Source organism: Chaetodon trifascialis, chromosome 19 (assembly GCF_039877785.1).
Source record: "Chaetodon trifascialis isolate fChaTrf1 chromosome 19, fChaTrf1.hap1, whole genome shotgun sequence".
NCBI lineage: Eukaryota > Metazoa > Chordata > Actinopteri > Chaetodontiformes > Chaetodontidae > Chaetodon > Chaetodon trifascialis.
In genome coordinates, this window is record NC_092074.1 from 17,521,053 (window position 1) to 17,540,011 (window position 18,959).

The 18,959-nt window shown below is 44.6% G+C and overlaps 1 protein-coding gene across 15 annotated transcripts in view; it reads right to left on the reverse strand.

Moving 5' to 3' along the window:
* Nucleotides 1-18,959, reverse strand: part of gphnb (gephyrin b) — an 88,723-nt gene that overhangs the window by 18,286 nt on the left and 51,478 nt on the right. For 4 of the 15 annotated variants that reach the window (XM_070986830.1, XM_070986831.1, XM_070986829.1 and 1 more), the window contains exons 9-11: nucleotides 7,035-7,076; nucleotides 4,840-4,914; nucleotides 413-469 (exon numbers count right to left, since the gene is read on the reverse strand). The exons of 2 other annotated variants lie outside the window; for them this stretch is intronic. In XM_070986830.1, coding sequence (XP_070842931.1) covers nucleotides 413-469; nucleotides 4,840-4,914; nucleotides 7,035-7,076 — 174 coding nt within the window. The remainder of the gene's footprint in view (nucleotides 1-412; nucleotides 470-4,839; nucleotides 4,915-7,034; nucleotides 7,077-18,959) is intronic. 9 more of the 15 variants (XM_070986833.1, XM_070986832.1, XM_070986835.1 and 6 more) reach the window with 5 other exon arrangements.

The following is an 18,959-nucleotide window of genomic DNA, read 5'->3' on the forward strand; positions in this document are numbered from 1 at the left end:
CTTAACAGACATCCAGCACACCAGACATAGCTACTGAAAGCAGAGCATGTTAACCGGGAAGGACAGAAACAGAGATAGACAGACAGACGGAGGGAGAGAAAGAAGGACAGACAGAGAGAGAGAGAGAGTGGAGGACAAGAGGACAGAAAAGTGTGTGTGGGAGACGGAGAAAGGAAGAATCCTCACAGAGAAATAGTGAGACAGAGTGACGAGAGTGAACGACAGACGAGAAAGAGGACCGGTGGCAACAGACAGATAGAGAGACGTAACAGAGAAAGAGAGTGAGCCAGAGCTAGAGAGAAAGCTAGGCAAGCGGGGGGGAGGGGGGGGGGGGTACAGAGCGGGGCGTTTGTTTTGCGCGCTCCTCGGAGGAGGGTGAGGGAAAGGCAAAGGGTGGGGGCGGGATAGTTACTCGAGAGCTGAAGGTCCTCCTGCGATCATCTTTAAGCCCCTCCAACCTACACTGGAGCTAGTGGAGATAAAGCATCGAATCACAGGCATCAGTGCATCTGTCCCGGCAACCACAACACTACAGACAGACAGACAGACAGACAGACAAGACAAGACAGACGGACGACAGGACAGACAGACTGACAGACAGGCATCCACTAAGACAAGCAACCCTAGCAGGAGGAGGGAGAGGAGCAGCGAGCAGAGAACTGAGACAGAAAGAAAGAGATAGAAGGAGAGCGTCGTGGGCTTTGAGGTGGCATGATGCACCCTGTGTCAGCCATACTGGAGGCCCTCTAAGCTCCTGAGCAGCGCTGCAGGTCATTTTTTTGGCTGCTTTTGACGTGGTTGGAGTTGTAACAATAAGTGTAATTTTATACTGAGATAATGAATAAAGTCTGGTCACTTTTAGAGGACTTATCTGTGCCACTGCTGTCCAAAAACTGTATATGACATCATGAGGCACATTGCACACTGGTCTCCTTCAATACCATGCATATACTACAGATACCATCTTGCTCCTGTAAATACTCACCAGTGAGCCAAATGTGTATTAATTTACTCTTTGTTGAGTAGATGTTTTTAAAAACTACAATGCCCACATGTTTTAGGAAACTTTTCAAAGTATTGGAAGGCATTTTTCCTCTGTTAGGTTTGTTGAAAAATGCCAGCTTTATTTTTTCTTTGTTTTACTCAAAATATAACATGATTTCAATTCAGTTGTTTATATGGGTGCCATTAATATATTTTACATGATATTGGCGATGGCTCCTCCACAGTTTTCCCTCTGTATTTTTGTATTAGTAGCAAGGGGGTGCATGGATTGTAAAGTAGATGGACTGGAGAAGTACATATTACAGTCCTGGTAAATGAAATCTTTAACTCTTTGACTTGGTTTAAAGACCACTTCTAATGACAATCAAATCAAATCTTGAGCTAATACTAACACATGATAGCTGTTTGTTGAGATTAACTGAGTTTAGACCTCTCAAACTACAACTCTTTGCATTTGAGTAGATCCAGAACTAAAGAACTCCTCACAGCATGACTAAAATTGACCTAAATGAACCACAAACGCAGGAGGTATTTGTGTATTGATTTTAATATCTGCTCTTTCCGCTTGTTATTCCTGACATATTTCTGCTCGCAGCCTATTTTCCAGCGGTCCTCCACGATGGTGCCAGCTGTGACTGCTCGGAGATTTGTGCCACAACTGCACAGCCCGCATATAGAGAGAGGAGAGGTGTGATGGACAAAAAAAAAGACAGAAAAAAGACAAAGGTAGGGATTAAGGGAGCTAAATACAGCTACAGCAGGACACACATCAAACTTGCAGACATTGAAAAGCACATATGAAAACTAAGGATCGACAGCTAGGACATTTTTCGTACAAGGTATGCCTTGCTAAAAAGGAACTGCAAAAGACATCTAAAATTAAGAGCATGACAAGAGAATGACACGAGTAACGCATAGCAATTACATCAGAATCTCACTACCTACCTAGTCTCTTTAAACACACAGACAAACCAGGAGAATCACAAGTTTCTACTTCCTAATCCAGTTTCACATACGCCTTTTTTATAGTAATGTATCACAATCTGTCCTACGGTGGATGCAGTAGATATACAGTCACCATGAACTAAGAAACAGCTAATACCTTGATGCAGTGTGGAGTGATGACACTAAGACTGACACAGGTGGAAAACAAGACCTCAGTATGGGAAAAAATAGCTAAGATCATACCATCAGAGAGCCATGGGGGTGGGGTGGGGGGTGGGGGCACTTTGCAGATGGAGATGAAGACAGTGGAAAAAGCTACAGGGGGGGTGAGTTAGCCAGTGAGGAGAATATATGGAGTGCAGAAGCAGAATGAGGTGTTGGACGCATGGTGGGGGAGAGGACGGGGAGGCAAAAAAATAAAATAAAAAAGCAGATTCGAACACTCTCATACTCATTTCTAATCTACCCTCCACTGCAATCCCCCCGTTAGTGGTGACCAAGAGAGAGAAGAGGATGAGCTCACATGAGGGATGCAAATGTCACCATGCACACCTCACACACACAAACACAAAGAGGGCTGGTGTAACAGCGCGGAGACCCCTTTTAGTGAGCAAAAATAGGTTAAATAAGACAGAAATAAAGTCCCAGAAAGCCGCTGTGTGAGTGAGGGTTCGGGCCTGACGCCGTCACTCGTCTTAATGTTGCAGTACTCTGGGAATGACACACACACTCGCACAAGAAAACCCAGTGGCCTCCATGCCAGAAACACTAATCACTCCACATGCCATACCCGCCGTCACCACGGAAACAGCCTGACAACGGGTTGTCATGGAGATCTGCCAGGGAGATCAATGGGCTGGGGAGCGGGTGGCAGTGGCGGTGTCCACGGACACTGAATGGTGAGCGTGGCCAGGTCGGCGAGGCACGTGGCTCAGGGGGCAGCGAGCTGGGAGGGGGGGATCGATGGGGCCAATAACCGGCCGGCTGAAGAGACGCTCCAGGAAATGATGGGATGCAACCGCCGCGCTGCTGAGCTCAGCACAAAACAAAGGAGCTGTCAGACAAATTATGCAAAACGGGGGAGATTTATCCATCCGCCGCAAGGAGGAGAGGGCTGTGACAGGGCAGGGAGACTCGTTTCAACCGGCTCCAACCACCTCGCCCCTCGGGACGGTGCAGGGGAAGGAGAGGGATGAAGCGAAGGACAAAACGCTGGAGTGATAGCGACAGAGAGGTAGAGGGCAGGACAAAATGCTACTGTGGCAGTCTGGAGCCAAGTCCTCCTCCCTGGGGAGCGGAGGCAAGAGCCCGAGGCGGGGGGAAACGACAGCGGCGGAAGAGACGGAGTGACACGGCTGCCAGGAAGGCCTCTGCTCTCCGCTGACGGAGGTGCGCTCTTGGCTTCTCTCGGGCTTCCCTGTTGCTGCCCTCATGGATCGTCTGTTAACCCAGACACACACTCGCGCTCACATTCACGCACACATCCACTCGCGCACTCTGCAAAAACAAAACACTACGACATCACCAGCCACTGATACACAAGTCACATCAAAAGACTAGATGGGTGATGAATGAGAGAGAATGAGTGCTGGTGGAGATCTCGAGAGAGAGAAAGAGAGACAGAGAGAGAGAGAGAGAGAGAGAGAGAGAAAGAGAGAGAGAGAGAGAGAGAGAGAGAGAGAGAGAGAGAGAGAGGCAATGGGGAGGATGTTGCTGACCACTAAAGGTGGTGATACCGAGGGCAACTTAGAGCAACTCTGAGGGCCACCAACTCAACTGCTGCTGTATTTCTTCTGACTTTTAATCTTGCTTATCTTTGGGTTTTTCGCCCAATATATTGCCATGTGTACCACCACACTAACTCCAAAACCTACATCTGAGTGACCTGCGCGCTACACACCTCCCCCTGTGGAGATCTCTTCTATGGGGAAGTGTGAAATGTGTGTTTGTGTTTGCAGACTCAACACTAACAGCCCATTTACACCTGGTATTAACATGCAATCTGCATCTGGATGCATCACCTGCATAATGATATCAGCTCACTGGCCTTTGCATTTAGACCTGGTATCAATAAGAGTTCTTGTTAGCTCAGTTTTTCCCACATTGTGATTGAATCTCAGTATGTAAATTAATGGCAGGTCAAAGTTGAAGGTCAATGGCAGGGATGCTGCTGTATGGCCTTTATGTGTTTTTCCTTTGGAAGGGGTCACCTGTTGCTTTAAACATAAGGAAGAGGCCAATCTGAGTGAGCTTTTTGGGTACATTTTTTTCTTAAAGCCTCTAAAAGCATGGTTTCAAATGACAAAACACAACAAATCCAGTATCATCTATTAGGAGTTTAACACTCTAAATCTCATGCATTCATGAGGCAAACCAATCCCACAGCTGACGTCACATTTTGATCCAAATATTGCTAAATCCTGACCGCTTCTGAAAGTGCAACGGACCATCTCTTGCATCTATTCCAGATGAAACGTCTCACATATCCAGGCACCTGTCACATGTTATCACCATGTGTAAATGGGGTCTTCAGTATCAGTGTCTATCGCACTGTGACATCTTCACTTGTCTGGATTTTAACTTTTGTTTCTCTGATATCTCCCAATACAGCTTCACATAAGCCACCATAAGCATGTATACTGCATTTGCTGTTCTTGGAGTCTCAGCAGACAATAAGCTAGGTTTGCTAACTTGCTTCAGTGCTACATGCTATGAGGGGCTGCCCAGTGCGAACATGTCCACTATGTCGAGTGCCTCTCTTCCTCAGCTGCCTCCCTGCCTCAATACATGTGTGTTGGCGTGTGTCACTAGTGTGGTGAGGTGCTATGTGGGATGCCAGTGGCCTGCATGCCGGTAGATAAGAGGTTGGTAGAAGGTTAGCGGGTTTACCTGGTCCAAGGTAGAGTACCTTGACTTGAGCGTGATGACCTCATCCAGGTGAGCCCTGAATTCTCTTCGTGAGGCCTGGGGGAAGCCACAGGATAGTCACTCACCTTCATGCCACGCACGCTCTCACACATGTGCAGGCAAACAGGCATGCGCACCCACGCTGATCAACACAACATATCAGTTAGTGGTGCTTGGAAACAAAACAGTTGCTCACACAGTCTCCTCACTTGGCATACAAACACACCAAAAGCAGACACACACACACACACACACACACACACACACACACACACACACACACACACACACACACACACACACACACACACACACACACGCCAGAACTAAGCCAGTACTAACCTGACACACATTCTGCAATCGGATCAAAGGAAATTTAAAAAGAAAAAAGACGTGGCGAACAGCTCACTGGAAAACACTATCCACTAACAGCACAACAAAACCAAAGATGGATGAAGAACAGAACTGGTTCAGTGGATTTGACAACAGTTCCAGTGGAGCTCTGCTACAATGTGGACACATCCCTCGATTAGTGTGGGTTAAGAAGTGAACCCAAGTGAGTGCTTGACCCCTGGAGGGACCCAAGGCCTCTGTCTGACAGCATGTGACCAGCTGAGATGCAGGTTACCAGGGATGGCACGACAGTAATCCAGTTACAGAGGCCTGTTTGGCACTGAACTTTGAATCCTGCTGCTAAGAGGTAAGAAGTAATTGGATTACTTTCAGGAGGAGAGGAAATACTTGGATTTTTTTTTTGCCATATTTTTGCTATTATGAATTAAATCCAGAATGAGGTACATAAAAATCAGCCATTTCAAGACATTTGTGAACGCACTGAAATACAGTCTGACTGTTTTTAGATCAATGTCCATATCAATATTTGAGACAAATCAGATATATCAACTGATTTTATTTTATTTTTCTCTTAATTTGGCTTATCAGAGGATCATGTGGTATGAGCGGCACATTTCACCGGTGAAAAATGAGCATGTCAAAAACATAACACAAACAGAAAATAATAATTTAAATTAATAAACTTCACTGGAAATTATAGAAATATCAATAAAAGCAACCACATAAATTCAACACAAATATGAGGCATAAAAAAAACAAGTTTGAAAAATGAAGCCTATAAACCTTGAAAACTGTAATAAACTTTATTATGGTATGCTGAACAGGGCAGGCCAGCATCATAAACATTAAATGACATACTGTCCAGTGCATTTGGTAATTCTGTACTGCACTTTGTTGTAACTTATGGCTGACATACTTGGTTAAAAATATTGTCCTGGCAGGAGTGTTGGTCAGGCTCTAAAACATATGACAAGTAATGCATCTAAAGTAGTGCAACTTTGGAAATGTAACTTGTTTAGGAAGACAGGAGAGTGATTGCATTACAATTACTGTTAGGAAAAGAAGAAAAAGAAGTATTAAAATGAAGCCTGCTTCCAAACTCTTTTCCAGATTTCATTACTGTGCAATTACAGATAATCAATGGATCCCAGTATCACACTGGACACGTGTCAGCACTCCTCCACGCCCTTGCACTGAGGCCATGTCTTTATCACTTACAGATCAGAGTCATTGGGCCCTGACCAGAGTAACAAGCACAGGAGAGCTGCAAAGGCCTGCAGCACACTTCCCGAGCCTTTTTGTCTTTTACAAGCTGCTGTGTGTGTGTGTTAAAGGAACTGAGGTGTGTACACAGAGGGAGAGAAACGCACTTTGTTTGTGCAAGCAATATCACTTTCATTCAAATACATAATTCAAGCATCTTTCAACTTCAATTCTGAGGTTGAAACGCAGTTGAGCAATATGCCAAGTGATGGAGGTTTGTTTCTTTAGGAGGGTGTGTGAGCGTGGAAACGAGACGAGGGTTAGACACAGTAACGGGACATTTTACTACAAGACAAAATCAGAGGAAAAACATAACAAGACCACGTCCACACAAAAACAGAGAGGAGGAACAGAAAGGATTGTGGGCAGTGTGGAGAAAACCACAGAGAGACAGCAGGAGGGCAGCAGGCAGGACAGCACGCAACACAAAGGAGAGGACAGGACGTGTAGGCGGGGAAGCAGTCATGCCAGGCAGGAAGTAAGAAGTGCGGTTGGGAGGGAGCAGAAACCGATGCCATGATGACGGCCGTAACGATGCATTAGAACCCATGCAGGAATACCTCAGCAATGCTTAGGGTGGATGAACAGGAGGGGAGCCGCGCCTGGTGCCGCGAGAGAGAGAGGAGGGGAGAAGAGAAGAGGGTTAACAGAGCCAAAGCCGGGTTGAGCGGGGGACAGAGGCACACAGAGACTGACAGGTGAAGCAGACAGCGCCCTCTGTCTTTCAGGAGGACATCTGTGTGACAGGTCTCTGTGTGACTGTCTCGGATGGGCCAACGCAGCCAAGGGCATGACGGACAGGACAGGACAGGACAGGACAGGACAGGACAGGACAGGACAGGACAGGACAGATCAGGACAGGTCAGGACAGCAGGTAGGAGTTGCATGGGTATTCACTCCCAGTCAGAACAAAAGGAGAACAGGTTCCACAGGAAACATCACACATTTTGAACACTGTGTCAAATGCAGCTTAAATTTACATTCATCAACTTGTTTGTCATATTCTCGTGACCCGATCGCTAAATATCATCCACACGTCCTCTGTTAATACACGAACATCAAAATTTTTACTGCTCTGAGAAGACAGTTATGGAAAATCCGCCCATCTTATAATGGGAGGAGGATCTTCCCGGCTGCATTGCCGCCACACAATCCCATTCTTGTATGCACTCATCCTAATCCAGGATGTAAATGTTCCTTGTAAGATCAAATGTCTGAGTCTTGGAAGACATGTGCACCATGTGTAACACTCTCTTGGTTGCGCAGTATAACAATAAAATGAAGCTATAAACAGGCTCCTTTTCCTTGTGGCTGTATGTTTGAAGGAAGACAACTAATTTGTGAAGTCCGGATCTGATGGAGCAGTTTATCTCGGTTTTCTTCTGACATGCCTTCAGATAACACCACTGAAATCAACTGCAGTATCCCAGAAAACCTGCAGTTTCCCATTAGTATTCAGCACTCTGTTAGGTCATACAGTGACCAGAAAATATAAATTTTCCAATAGTTTCGAAGGTCACACAAATCCAGATCGATGGTGGATGATAAAGAATACAAACCTCATTACAACCAGAGTAAAAGTAGCAATACCACAGTGCAGAAATACTCTGTCATGAGTAAAAGTCCTGCTTTCCAACCACAAGTATGAGAGTAAAAATATTATTTAAATTTCTAATTTAATGATTACATTTTGGATTATTAATCTCAATCTGCAAAGTTATCAAATGGATGTAATGGAGTAAAAAGTACAATATTTGCCAGTGAAATGAAGAGTATTTGAGTAAATGTACTTTCCACCAGTGACTACAACACAGTACTGCAAGTAAGCCCTGCAATCAATGCGTCAATCATTGATCCAAACTTAATATCCCGTCTTCCAATTATGCTGCAAACAGCAGATGTCTAATATGATATGTAAACCAGAAGTCACGTGGGAAATAAAATGAACCACAAAATTGGAATCTAATTTAATTCTGGCACCCAAAAGTATCACCCATTACTGCTCTACTGGGTTGTGCTGGTTGGAGCACTTTCATTCATGCTGTGGTAAGGCACTTTTAATAACAATGCCTCCACCAAAAGGCACATGAAGACTTTTATTGCCCACACTAATGAGGTTGAAAAGAGGTTATGTCTCTGCCTCTTTTATCAAGATAGTTCTGGAAGTCGCCCACAGATTTCCCTGAATTCTGCCGGACCGATAACAGATATCAGATTTTCGAGGCAATCATCATTTGCTGCTGGGAGAATTATTCACTACGCCCAAGACAATGGCTGTGCAGCATTTCATTTATATTTTGTCAGAATATCCAAAACAAAGATGCAACACAAACACGGCCATCTGCATTGGCAGAGGTTTTTACTGGTCCACGAGCTGTTCCAGCTCAAAAATGGCATCTCACTGGGAAATCCATCTAAAAATATCTCTCCTGTTACTGGCAAAATAATGGCCGGCTTGAAAGCAAATCTCACTATGAATTATTACTACAGTCATTAGATAATTCCTGACCTTTCCTCGTGAAACAGTAACATTTTAGATTACATAATAAATTGGCTTTTTAAAATGGGGCTGTCAAGGAGATGAGCACCCCATCCCTCCTAATTGAAATGCTGTAGATTCACAGTAGTCGCCCTCATCAGGCTCACTGCTCAGATAATGGACACTGGCAGGAAACCGCAGGAGGTTACAAATTGAAACTCTGGAGTGAACTACTCAAGGAGCCCGTAAATACTGCAGCAGCAAGGTAGCACTCTGTTAAGAGAAAGCTCCATTGACCAACATCGAACTGAGCATTTTGTCCTCTCCAGTCCCACCACACACTCAGAAGACATTTCATATGACAGTATAAACCAACTACTTGTAAACAACTATGTGTAGTATTTTTCACCTTTACACCATCTTTCAATATATGCTGATGTCCAGTGGCGTGCCTGGATTCAACCCCCCAGGTCTGCCAGTCCCTGAGCAGCGATTCAAACAAGCCACGAGAACGCAGAGGCCGCGGCTCCGCTCTGAGTACTAACTGTCACCTGGTTCAGCACCCTGGACAGCTGCCAGAGCATGAACTGGATGTGGGAATTTGATGCATTTGAACCCGCGACATGTGGGTCCGAAAATTTTGTTTTTAATTAGCCTACCTATTAATTTAAATTTAAAATTAAAATTAAACACATAGCGGCAGTGCGCACTGCAGACCAGCATTTGTTTTCAACCAAACTTTGCAAACGTGGTCGGGATTTGTAGAATCGTAATCACCACATAGGCGGTAGGCAGATGACGTAAATGATAATCATTGGCCTTTATGTTAGGCTTCAATTAACTGGCTTAAAAAGTTAGTGGACTCAGCATGTTTAGCCTATTACAAACCAGCATCTTTATTATCCCCTCCCCAAAAACAATTAAGAAAAAAAACCCCCTTTAAAATATTTATTTTTTTCACACTTTGCATACAGGATTCCGGCTGGCGGCGCCACTGCTGATGTCCACTGGTGTCTGCCACAGGGTCTTTTTTTTTAATATGTCAAAGTTGGACATTTTCAAATTATTATTTATTTCCTTATAAAAATATCTCAAATCCTATATTGTTTACTTTCATGATTAATAACTTGCAGTCGTTCTTCACTGCCCTTTCTTGGTGCATCACCACCACCTATAGATCAGTGGAGCAGTGTGGGTTGAGGGCAGAGGGAATTTTGCATTCGTCATCTCTGCTGGTGAGATTCAGAAATGCAGACTCACACATGCAAACTGGCATGTGCAATTGAACAAGCAGATTTTAGGTAGCCGGCATGCTGCATTAGCAACATCTGATTTCTGTGTTACTTTAGATCAGACTTACAGAGCTTGCATTTCCAAATTTAGAGTGGACACAATAATTAAAATAAGCTCAAAAGTTATGCAAAATAGGTGAATTTCGAGGAACAACATTGCTTTCTCTCTGCCTAAAGTCATCTTACAAGTCTTTTCACATACAAAACAACTACATAACACACTCAGTCATGAATATCTGTTATTAGATTACCCATTCCTCATATCCAAACTGAATTATAGATTCAGTTTGATCAGCGCAAACATCGTTTGAACCGTATCACCCACTCTGACTGTGCAGGATTGCGATGAGTTGCCGTCTTCACTTGTCAAATTAAACTCGTGTGCTGTCAGTGCTTTAAACTGATTTGAAGTTTTGTGCTTACGTTTTCAAAATGGCAAGTTATTGAAAAAGAAAGCCCGCTCGCCAACGGCTCCCCTCTGAATAAATAAAGGTGGGAAAGAATCCGCGGCGGAACAGGCCGGACAACCCGTAACCACAGCTGACCAGAAGCATGTGCTGCGTGCTCTATCGTCCAGCCCCGGTCGTTCATCACTGCCCTCCCATGGCCTTGTCCGTGTCTACATGTATTAGGAGTTAATGAGCTATTGAGTGAGTTGCCAGCATGGCGGAGAGTGAGAGCTAACACAGCTGATTTGACAGGGCCGTGTTATGCTTCTTCTCATCAGCAGCCCACATGGTGAGTGAGCACGCTCAGTACAGCTGGTCAGACAGTCTCATCCATTCCGTCTTACTGCCTTTCATTTCCTGTCTGTCTTCTCCCCCTCCGCTCTGTCTGTCTGACTCTTCGTCTCTCTGGCTCTCTCTGTCTCCCTGTTCAAAGCTCTCTTGTACTCTTTCCATTCTCCCTCCGTCGCCCTCAAGGCAAACTCTCAGAGTCAGTGGGCGTGAGTAACTCGAGACAAATATAAGGCCGCGTCCAAAGCATGCAAACTTCACACATACGATGCATGCGGGTAATGCATGGAAACACATGTTTAACCACTATTTGATGGAGATTCTCCAGTATCAAATTAAACTTTAAACCAAAACAGCACACATGGTCTATGCACACATGAACAAGCACAACTGACCTCAGCTGAAGTGATTTTAACTTAAGGCCTTAAGCAATATGACCCAAATGGTCTATGGGTGCTGCGAGCCAAATAAAGCAAGGGAGGGGGGCTGAATGTGTGTACATTAATCAGAGACAAAAAAAGCACTCTCCTTCTGGCCGTGGCCACTTTCATCTGGTCTCTGCAACAATATATCACACATATTAAAACACATCCTCTGTCCTATACAGCCCAGCTATCTCAGCCATCCCTCTGCACCTGACATTTATCAGGGCGGAAATCATTTCTCACTGCTAAATTAATATCAAACTGCCTTTCCCATCCAGTCATTGAGAGCTGTTGTCTGTCCTGTTAACAAGAGGAGGATATACAGCTTGACGTGCATGTTTCTGTTTCCCCCACGTCTGGACTAAGCAGATCTTCAAAAAGGGAAAAATGGTAGCACACTGCAAAAATCTCCTTGTGAAGTTATTCTGTGTTGAGACTTTAAAGTCTTATTTTCTAAAAAAAAGAAAAGAAAGACAGGCGATGTCTCAGATGCCAGTCAGCTTGTTTCATAGTGTAGCAGGATGTGTTGTTCTGTCTTATTTTAACACAGAGACACTTCTAGAAAACAAGCTGATTTGCGCTGGACATAGGTTGAAATAGTTGTACTGTACTGGTAGATATTTTCTTTTTAAAAGGAATAATTAGACATTTTGCTGTGAGTACCATGAGAAGATTGATTCCACTTTCACATCTTTATGGTAAATCTGGTGACCACCAGCAGCAGTTTAGCTTAGCTTAGCACAAAGACAATGGAAACAGCTCGTCTGCTTCTGTCCAAAGGTACCAACATCTGCCTAAAGCTCATTAGTTACCACATTATATCTTGTTTGTGTAAAAATGGCACCTTGTGGTTTTACTGGAGGAGCTGGGGAGTCTTGTCTCTGTGAGGTTGCCAGAAAACCAGCAAATGTGTTAGTGAGCTTTAGAGGCGCTGGTTGGTGTATTTTATTAGCCTAGCTGGCTCCTCCTGTTTCCACTCTTTGTGCTAAGCTAAGCTACGAGCTAGCTTCATATTTTCTGTACAGTGCGATATTAATTTTCAGTATTCCCTTTAAAAGAAAGCGATTAAGCATACAAATTTCCCAAAATCTTAATTACGAGATTTTCAGGACTCAGACAGAAATGAAGGAAATGTTTTGCGGTACATCTTATTGTCTTTCTGATGTTTGGAATATTGAATCCAAACATTTTCTTTTTCTGTTTCTTTCAGCAGGAACGCACAATTTGCACATGAACAAAAGGCATTAACTGCACGGATCTATTCTTCACACACTGCGGGAACCTAACGTAGCATCGATAAAGCGGCAGATTTATCGCTGTACCTGACATATCGGTGGAAACTCCATTGGGACATCAATATCCTTGCTGGCTCTCCTCGTCAGCTGTTTAAAGCCGTCATGCATTCTGAAGGTGCTGCTTCCACACTTCTCCATCCATACTGCCCTCATTACCATTTACAGTAGCGCTCCAGCTAAGCTGCTCTGTTGGTGACTGGAGGGAAGCACACCAGGGACGAGGAACAACAGAGCAGGAATCGGGATCAAGAGGGTTCTTATTCCTTTTTACTGCAAGGAGCTCTGGATGAAAGCAGCAGCTAAATGAGGAAGGGAAATGTGGATGGAAAAGTGGCTTCTGTTTCCGAGAAGGTGGCTGATTGCTTGACTGAAACACTGATGGACTGTGGAGTCCTGGGAGATTGCTACAACCTCTCTCGTGCTCATCCTCCTTTAACACTGCAGAAACACCACAATACCAGGCACACTTCATCCATCCTCCTCTTCTTGTCCTGCTGCCCCCCCTGCTAGTTTAAGCTAGTCAACAGTCCCATCGCTACATTACTCACCCTTCTACCCCCTAAACTCATCCATGGCCTGACAGCGTACCTCCTTCAGGCATCATCATCCTCATCAGCAGCAGCACACACATGCACAAATACTGCATGTTTGCAAGAGCACAAATTATATTTAAAACACACACTGTACACGAAGTGCATCCACCCCCATTTCCACTCAGCTAATAATACAAAACCTTATTAAACAGGCACACAAATTACTTCTGCACACACACACACACCACACACACACACGCACACACGCACACAAGGCTCAAAACCTGTAAACATTCTCTCAGATATGCAGGAGGAAAGACATTACTTACCATCTTCTGCCTGGAGTCGAAACAGAATGAGCTCCCCGGCACATGCACACAAGAACACACACTCACTCACACACACTTTTACACACTCACTAACTGGGAGAGGGTGAGCGAGAAAGGGTGAGCGAGAGAGTAAGAGAGAGAGAGAGAGAGATAAGAAAGGAAGGCTGGAGTGAGAAGGGCGCACAAGAGAGCGAAAGAGCAGCAAGGAAATGCAACAGCCAAGGAGACAATAAGGAGGAGGAGAGAGAGGAGGAGGGTATATAGCTGCACATACGGTGCTGTGCTACATCATACACGCATGACTGAGGTCTGTGTGCGCGCATGTCTGTGTGTGAGTATGCGTGAGTGCATTTCCCATGAGCTTCCCATTTCTGCGGAGGGAAATGACGGATGTGACTCGTTCTCCTCACTCTACCTCCTCTTTCTGTCGTTTTCACACTGATTTGAGATGATGGAGTCGGGGGTGGGGGACGTGGGGGGGCTGCCACGAGGTGGGCCACTGGACTCGTCCTCGAGGATGGACAGATGCACACAGACAGACGAACAAACAGACAGAGAGACAGACTGTGCAGCATAGGCCTCGCAAGCCAAACCGTCCTGTTTCCTGTGTATTCGCTTCCTTCACTTTCATTTACATCCATCTCCCCTTCCCCGCCTCCCACTCCCTCTCAGTCCCTTGTCCTCTCTAACTCATTAGCTCTCCGTCCCTTTCTCTCTCGTTCGCTCCCTCCCACTCCTTGTTCCTTCTCTCCTTCTCTCTCGCCTTTCTTTCTCACTCCCTCCCTAATAAATCCTCCACACCTCCAGCAGGCCAGGAGATGAGGAGTCACTTTTATGAGTCTTACTGCACTGAAGGAGGACAATAACACATATCTAGCAGTCACACACACACACACACACACACACACACACACACACGCACACGCGCACACGCACACGCACACACACACACACACACACACACACACACACACACACACTGCAACAGACACACAAGCGGTCAATGCTGTCAGGTAAAACCAAACGTGAATAAGTCTAGCAGAGCACAAAGGCATATAACAAGTCCTATCTATCGTTTCCACAGGGGAATAAACCTGTAAGGAATGACGACACAGGCTGTAAAACAGTGGCGGAGCGTCACACTGCGCCAGGCCTCAATGTCCTCATCTCCTCAGACCAACAAAACCATCCAGCCACACGCTCGCTCGGTGCAGTACATGTATGCACACATAAACACAGACCAGAGTGATGGAAATAACAAAGAAAACTAGTCAGGATTCAGCATTCCAATATCCATATTAGCATAGCATTTAGCATGCCAGAAAAAGACTTAGCATGTTCCAATGTCAAATGCAGAATGCCAAAAATACCAGGATGTCCGACTGCATCTGGTTGCATTTTCCAGTATGCAACTCTGCATCTTTTTCTGCTTTTCTGTCCCACAATCCTCTGCGCAGTGGAAGATGCACCACATCGACTGAGCTGCTGGGAGCTTACAAAGGCTTGGCACCTGTTCCAATTCGCACACTTTTTACCTTTTAGCACGCACTGCAGCTGCCCTTACAAATGTGCGTATATGCATACAAATGGGACATACTACTTCATTACACTGCGTCTTGAACTTTGACCCTCTCGCTGTTGCAGTCCGTAGCATGCAATCTGAAGACTTCTTTTAAAAAAACAACCGTGTTTGCGCTTTTCTATTAAACAGGTGACAGATTAAACAATCAAGTGCAGAGAAGTTTGACATTTTTCCCGCGCCCTGAGTCTTGACTTCAGTCTTTCTCTCAGGCTGAAAGTATAAACACTCACCAATCAGAGGGTAGGGCAGCAGCCTCTCTGTAGCCCGAGAGGTGAAACAAGGAGCACCGTGCTCACCTCTAATTATAGAGCTTAATTGCTGTGAGAGCAGGAGTAACTGAAAGCAACCTCGGTGAGCATTTTCATCAGCTCCTCTCGTTGAGCCGGTTGGAGGAAGTAACCACACACTGCAAAATAAAACAGCTCAAGCACACCACACAATGCTCAAACGCAGTTTTAAGATGTTCCACGTTTTCACAACAACAGACAAATATCCTTTCATGTGTATGTAACAGGTATCCTATAATCACTATAATATATCACATTCCTCATGGGGGCAGATGAGGCGTGTGTTAACGTCTCTGTACAGGACGTGCACAGTGACAGTATGCAAAACAGATAAAACAGAACGTCATTTGTTGTAATCCTTTTTGACATACACTCAACTGAAGACAGCACAAAGACAATATATTAATGTTTTATCTCATCAGCTTCATTGATTTTTGTAAATATCTGCTTATTCTGAATTTGATGCCAGCAACACATTTCAAACACGTCGGGACAGGAGCAGCTAAAGACTGGGAAAGATGTGGAACGCTCCAAAAACACCTGTTTGGATCATTCCACAGGTAAACAGGTTGATTGGTAACAGGTGAGAGTATCATGATTGGGTCTGAAAGGGGCATCCTGGAAAGGCTCAGTTGTTCACAAGCGAGGATGGGTTGACTTTGAGGACTGTACATTCAAAATATGGACACTCAATCATGTGCCAGATTGGTGAGTGGTGTTATTCGACTTACTGTACATGCTTTCCCCATCAAAAATAGACACACTCACAGAAACATGCACACAAACACTCCCTAGCAGAGGTCCTTGACAGAGCCATGCACCCAGCGGACATGAGCACTGCCACTCCGGCAGAACACACCCTGCTTCATCCTCACAACTGGAAACAGGGCCAAGGGGACACACACACACACAAACACATGCATCCACACACTCTCTACTGTACTGTACAGTGATAGCTATGGACAGCGGAGAGTCGTGTCCCCTGTGCTGATCTGACTTGCGGGCGGAGAAGCTGCCATACAGGCTGTAGATCATTGATCCGTCACACTACAGCCGGCTGATATGACATTGGAACAGTGCTCACGCACACAGCCAGGGCATAAATCATTCATCTCCTTCTGTCTGATCACTTCACTCTGCCAATGATCCTCTGTCACTACTCATTTGCAAGTGATGATTCTGTGATCTGTGCACGGATCAGCCAAACTGCATGTGCAAGTTTGTTTTTTTTTTGCTTGTTTCACATGCCGTGCCAATCGTATTTGTTATGAGCGCTGTGAAAATCCTGCAAGGGACACATTACCATTCAATAGCCAAGCTTGTACTTGTGACTTTGAGCATACATTGAATCTCGATAAAACCACATGTAGAGTACTGTGAGATCTACTACGGGTTAAAAAGCTCTTATTTTCCAATAGTATGGATTACAGGTCTGGTCTGCATGTATGAGCTTGCCTGTTTGTACACACACGTGCATGTTAACAAGCTCCTGTTTTGGCTTGTGGCATTGACCAGAATGGCATTATGTCTACGATGAAGGTCATCAGGAAGTGGGCTGAATTGCACTACTGCACTGTGACTCATTTCCCACAGTGAAGAAAGAGGACTCGATTTCCATAAGCCTTGGCCTTGGCTCCAAAGCCATACATCAAGCCATTAATCAAAAAAAAAAAAAAAAAAAAGCTACAGGACCGGTGCAAAGTGAGGCGGTGTCCTCTATGTGCACAGCCAGCACCTCAAAGAGTTTGTGCAAAGGCACCATGAGGGAGTGAGAGCGCTGAATACTTTAATCAAAATAAATGCCAATATCAGTCAAGCTGATGGGATGTTTGGAACAGTATACAATACACACAGAGCATAAATAATGTTTGCATTTGCAGATGCATCAAGGTGAAAGCTCTGATGGAAAAGGGGGGGGGTAGATGAGAAGGGCAGCACACAGGCTTATTATTCGAAGTCCTAAATTCACATTAAAACTTGATTTGCTGAGTCTTATATTGACTTATTATCAGCTGACAAAAGGAAGGTGTTCAGTAAGTGCAACTGCGTTCAAAAATCTATTTTCATTTTTGTTGTCTTTTTTCTTCCTTTCTCACCCCCAGTAGCTTGTTGTTGCTTTTGTCATAGACAGCAGGGCCCTTTTAACAAGAGGAGAAGAATCTCACAATCCAAACTCCACGTTAATGCTCAGTTTATGTGAAGCACTGGTTCACTGTCCAGGAGTCACACTGGCTCACACTGGTTTACCTGACACTACTGATAGATAACCAATTCATGTTGGTTTGCAAATGGTTTGTAAGAGCAGCCAATAACCACAACTCTTGCAATCTGACATTTCCACTGAGAGATTAGGGACTTGACAGAAGACTCAAATCAAATTTATAAGGGACACATATTTTTCTTCAATGGTCATAACACCATTTTACTCATCAGGCTCCGCTGTAGAGATTTGGGAAATGTCGCCCCCTCCAAGAGCAAAGACCACAGACCTTCTGGAGCTTTTCAAAAATTTCAATTTAAAACACAGCGAGTTGACTTTGAGTTCAACCAAAAATCTATCAAAAAGATAGAAATAAAGATAATTTTGTGTAACAGAAATGTTTTGTTTTTCTTTTAATTAACTGTCTTATTGACCAATAGTCATGTTTCTTCTTCTCTTGCAGCTAAAACACCTGATCAGTCATGTAAAGTCACAAGTTAATTGGAAAATGTGTAAATTTTTTTTTTTTTAACCAAATTATGCTTTGAACTTGTAAAATAATCCCTCATCTCACCCATAAACCAACAACACATGCCAGTACAACTACAAAACACACAAAACAAAAATCCTGGATTTTATTCCAAAACGGCATTACCTGGAAAACAGGAAGCAGTATTTTTTGTGGTTGTGTCTCAGCAAAACAGTACTAATAGAAATTAAAACCAACATTACTCTAGTGAAAAGACAAACAGGAGACACAACCCCAAAACACACACACACACACACACACACACACACACACACACACACACACACACACACACACACACACACACACACACACACACTGTCAACCATCCTCTGAGTCAAAGCCCCGTCTCCCATATGCTTCATTAATCCAAACTCACCATTACATAACTGTACTAAATGCTCACAAGAGTGGAAGAGTACAACTACCCTCCCTGCATCTTGTGCAGTGCATGTGTGTCTGTCCGTGTGTGCGCGCGAGTAAGAGACAGAGACAGTGTGACAGAGAAAGAAAATCTGGTTCCATGAATGACTGTAGAGCTGCTCAGTTTGTAATCCTTTTGTATCTGCTTGCATTGGTGGGCTGTGGGCTGTGTGTGCGGCGCTCATGAGAATGAGACGCTTTCTCCCTTAAGGTTGACTTTGTGAGTCCAAATTTACTGTATGTGCGTGGACGTGTGTGAGTCTGTGTGTGTATTCCCAGTTGCTGCTCTGCAGATAGACAGGTTTGGACATCAGTTGTGAGTCTGTCTCCTCTGTGGTCTCGAGGCGCACACACACTGGCTTTATGCTGAAGAG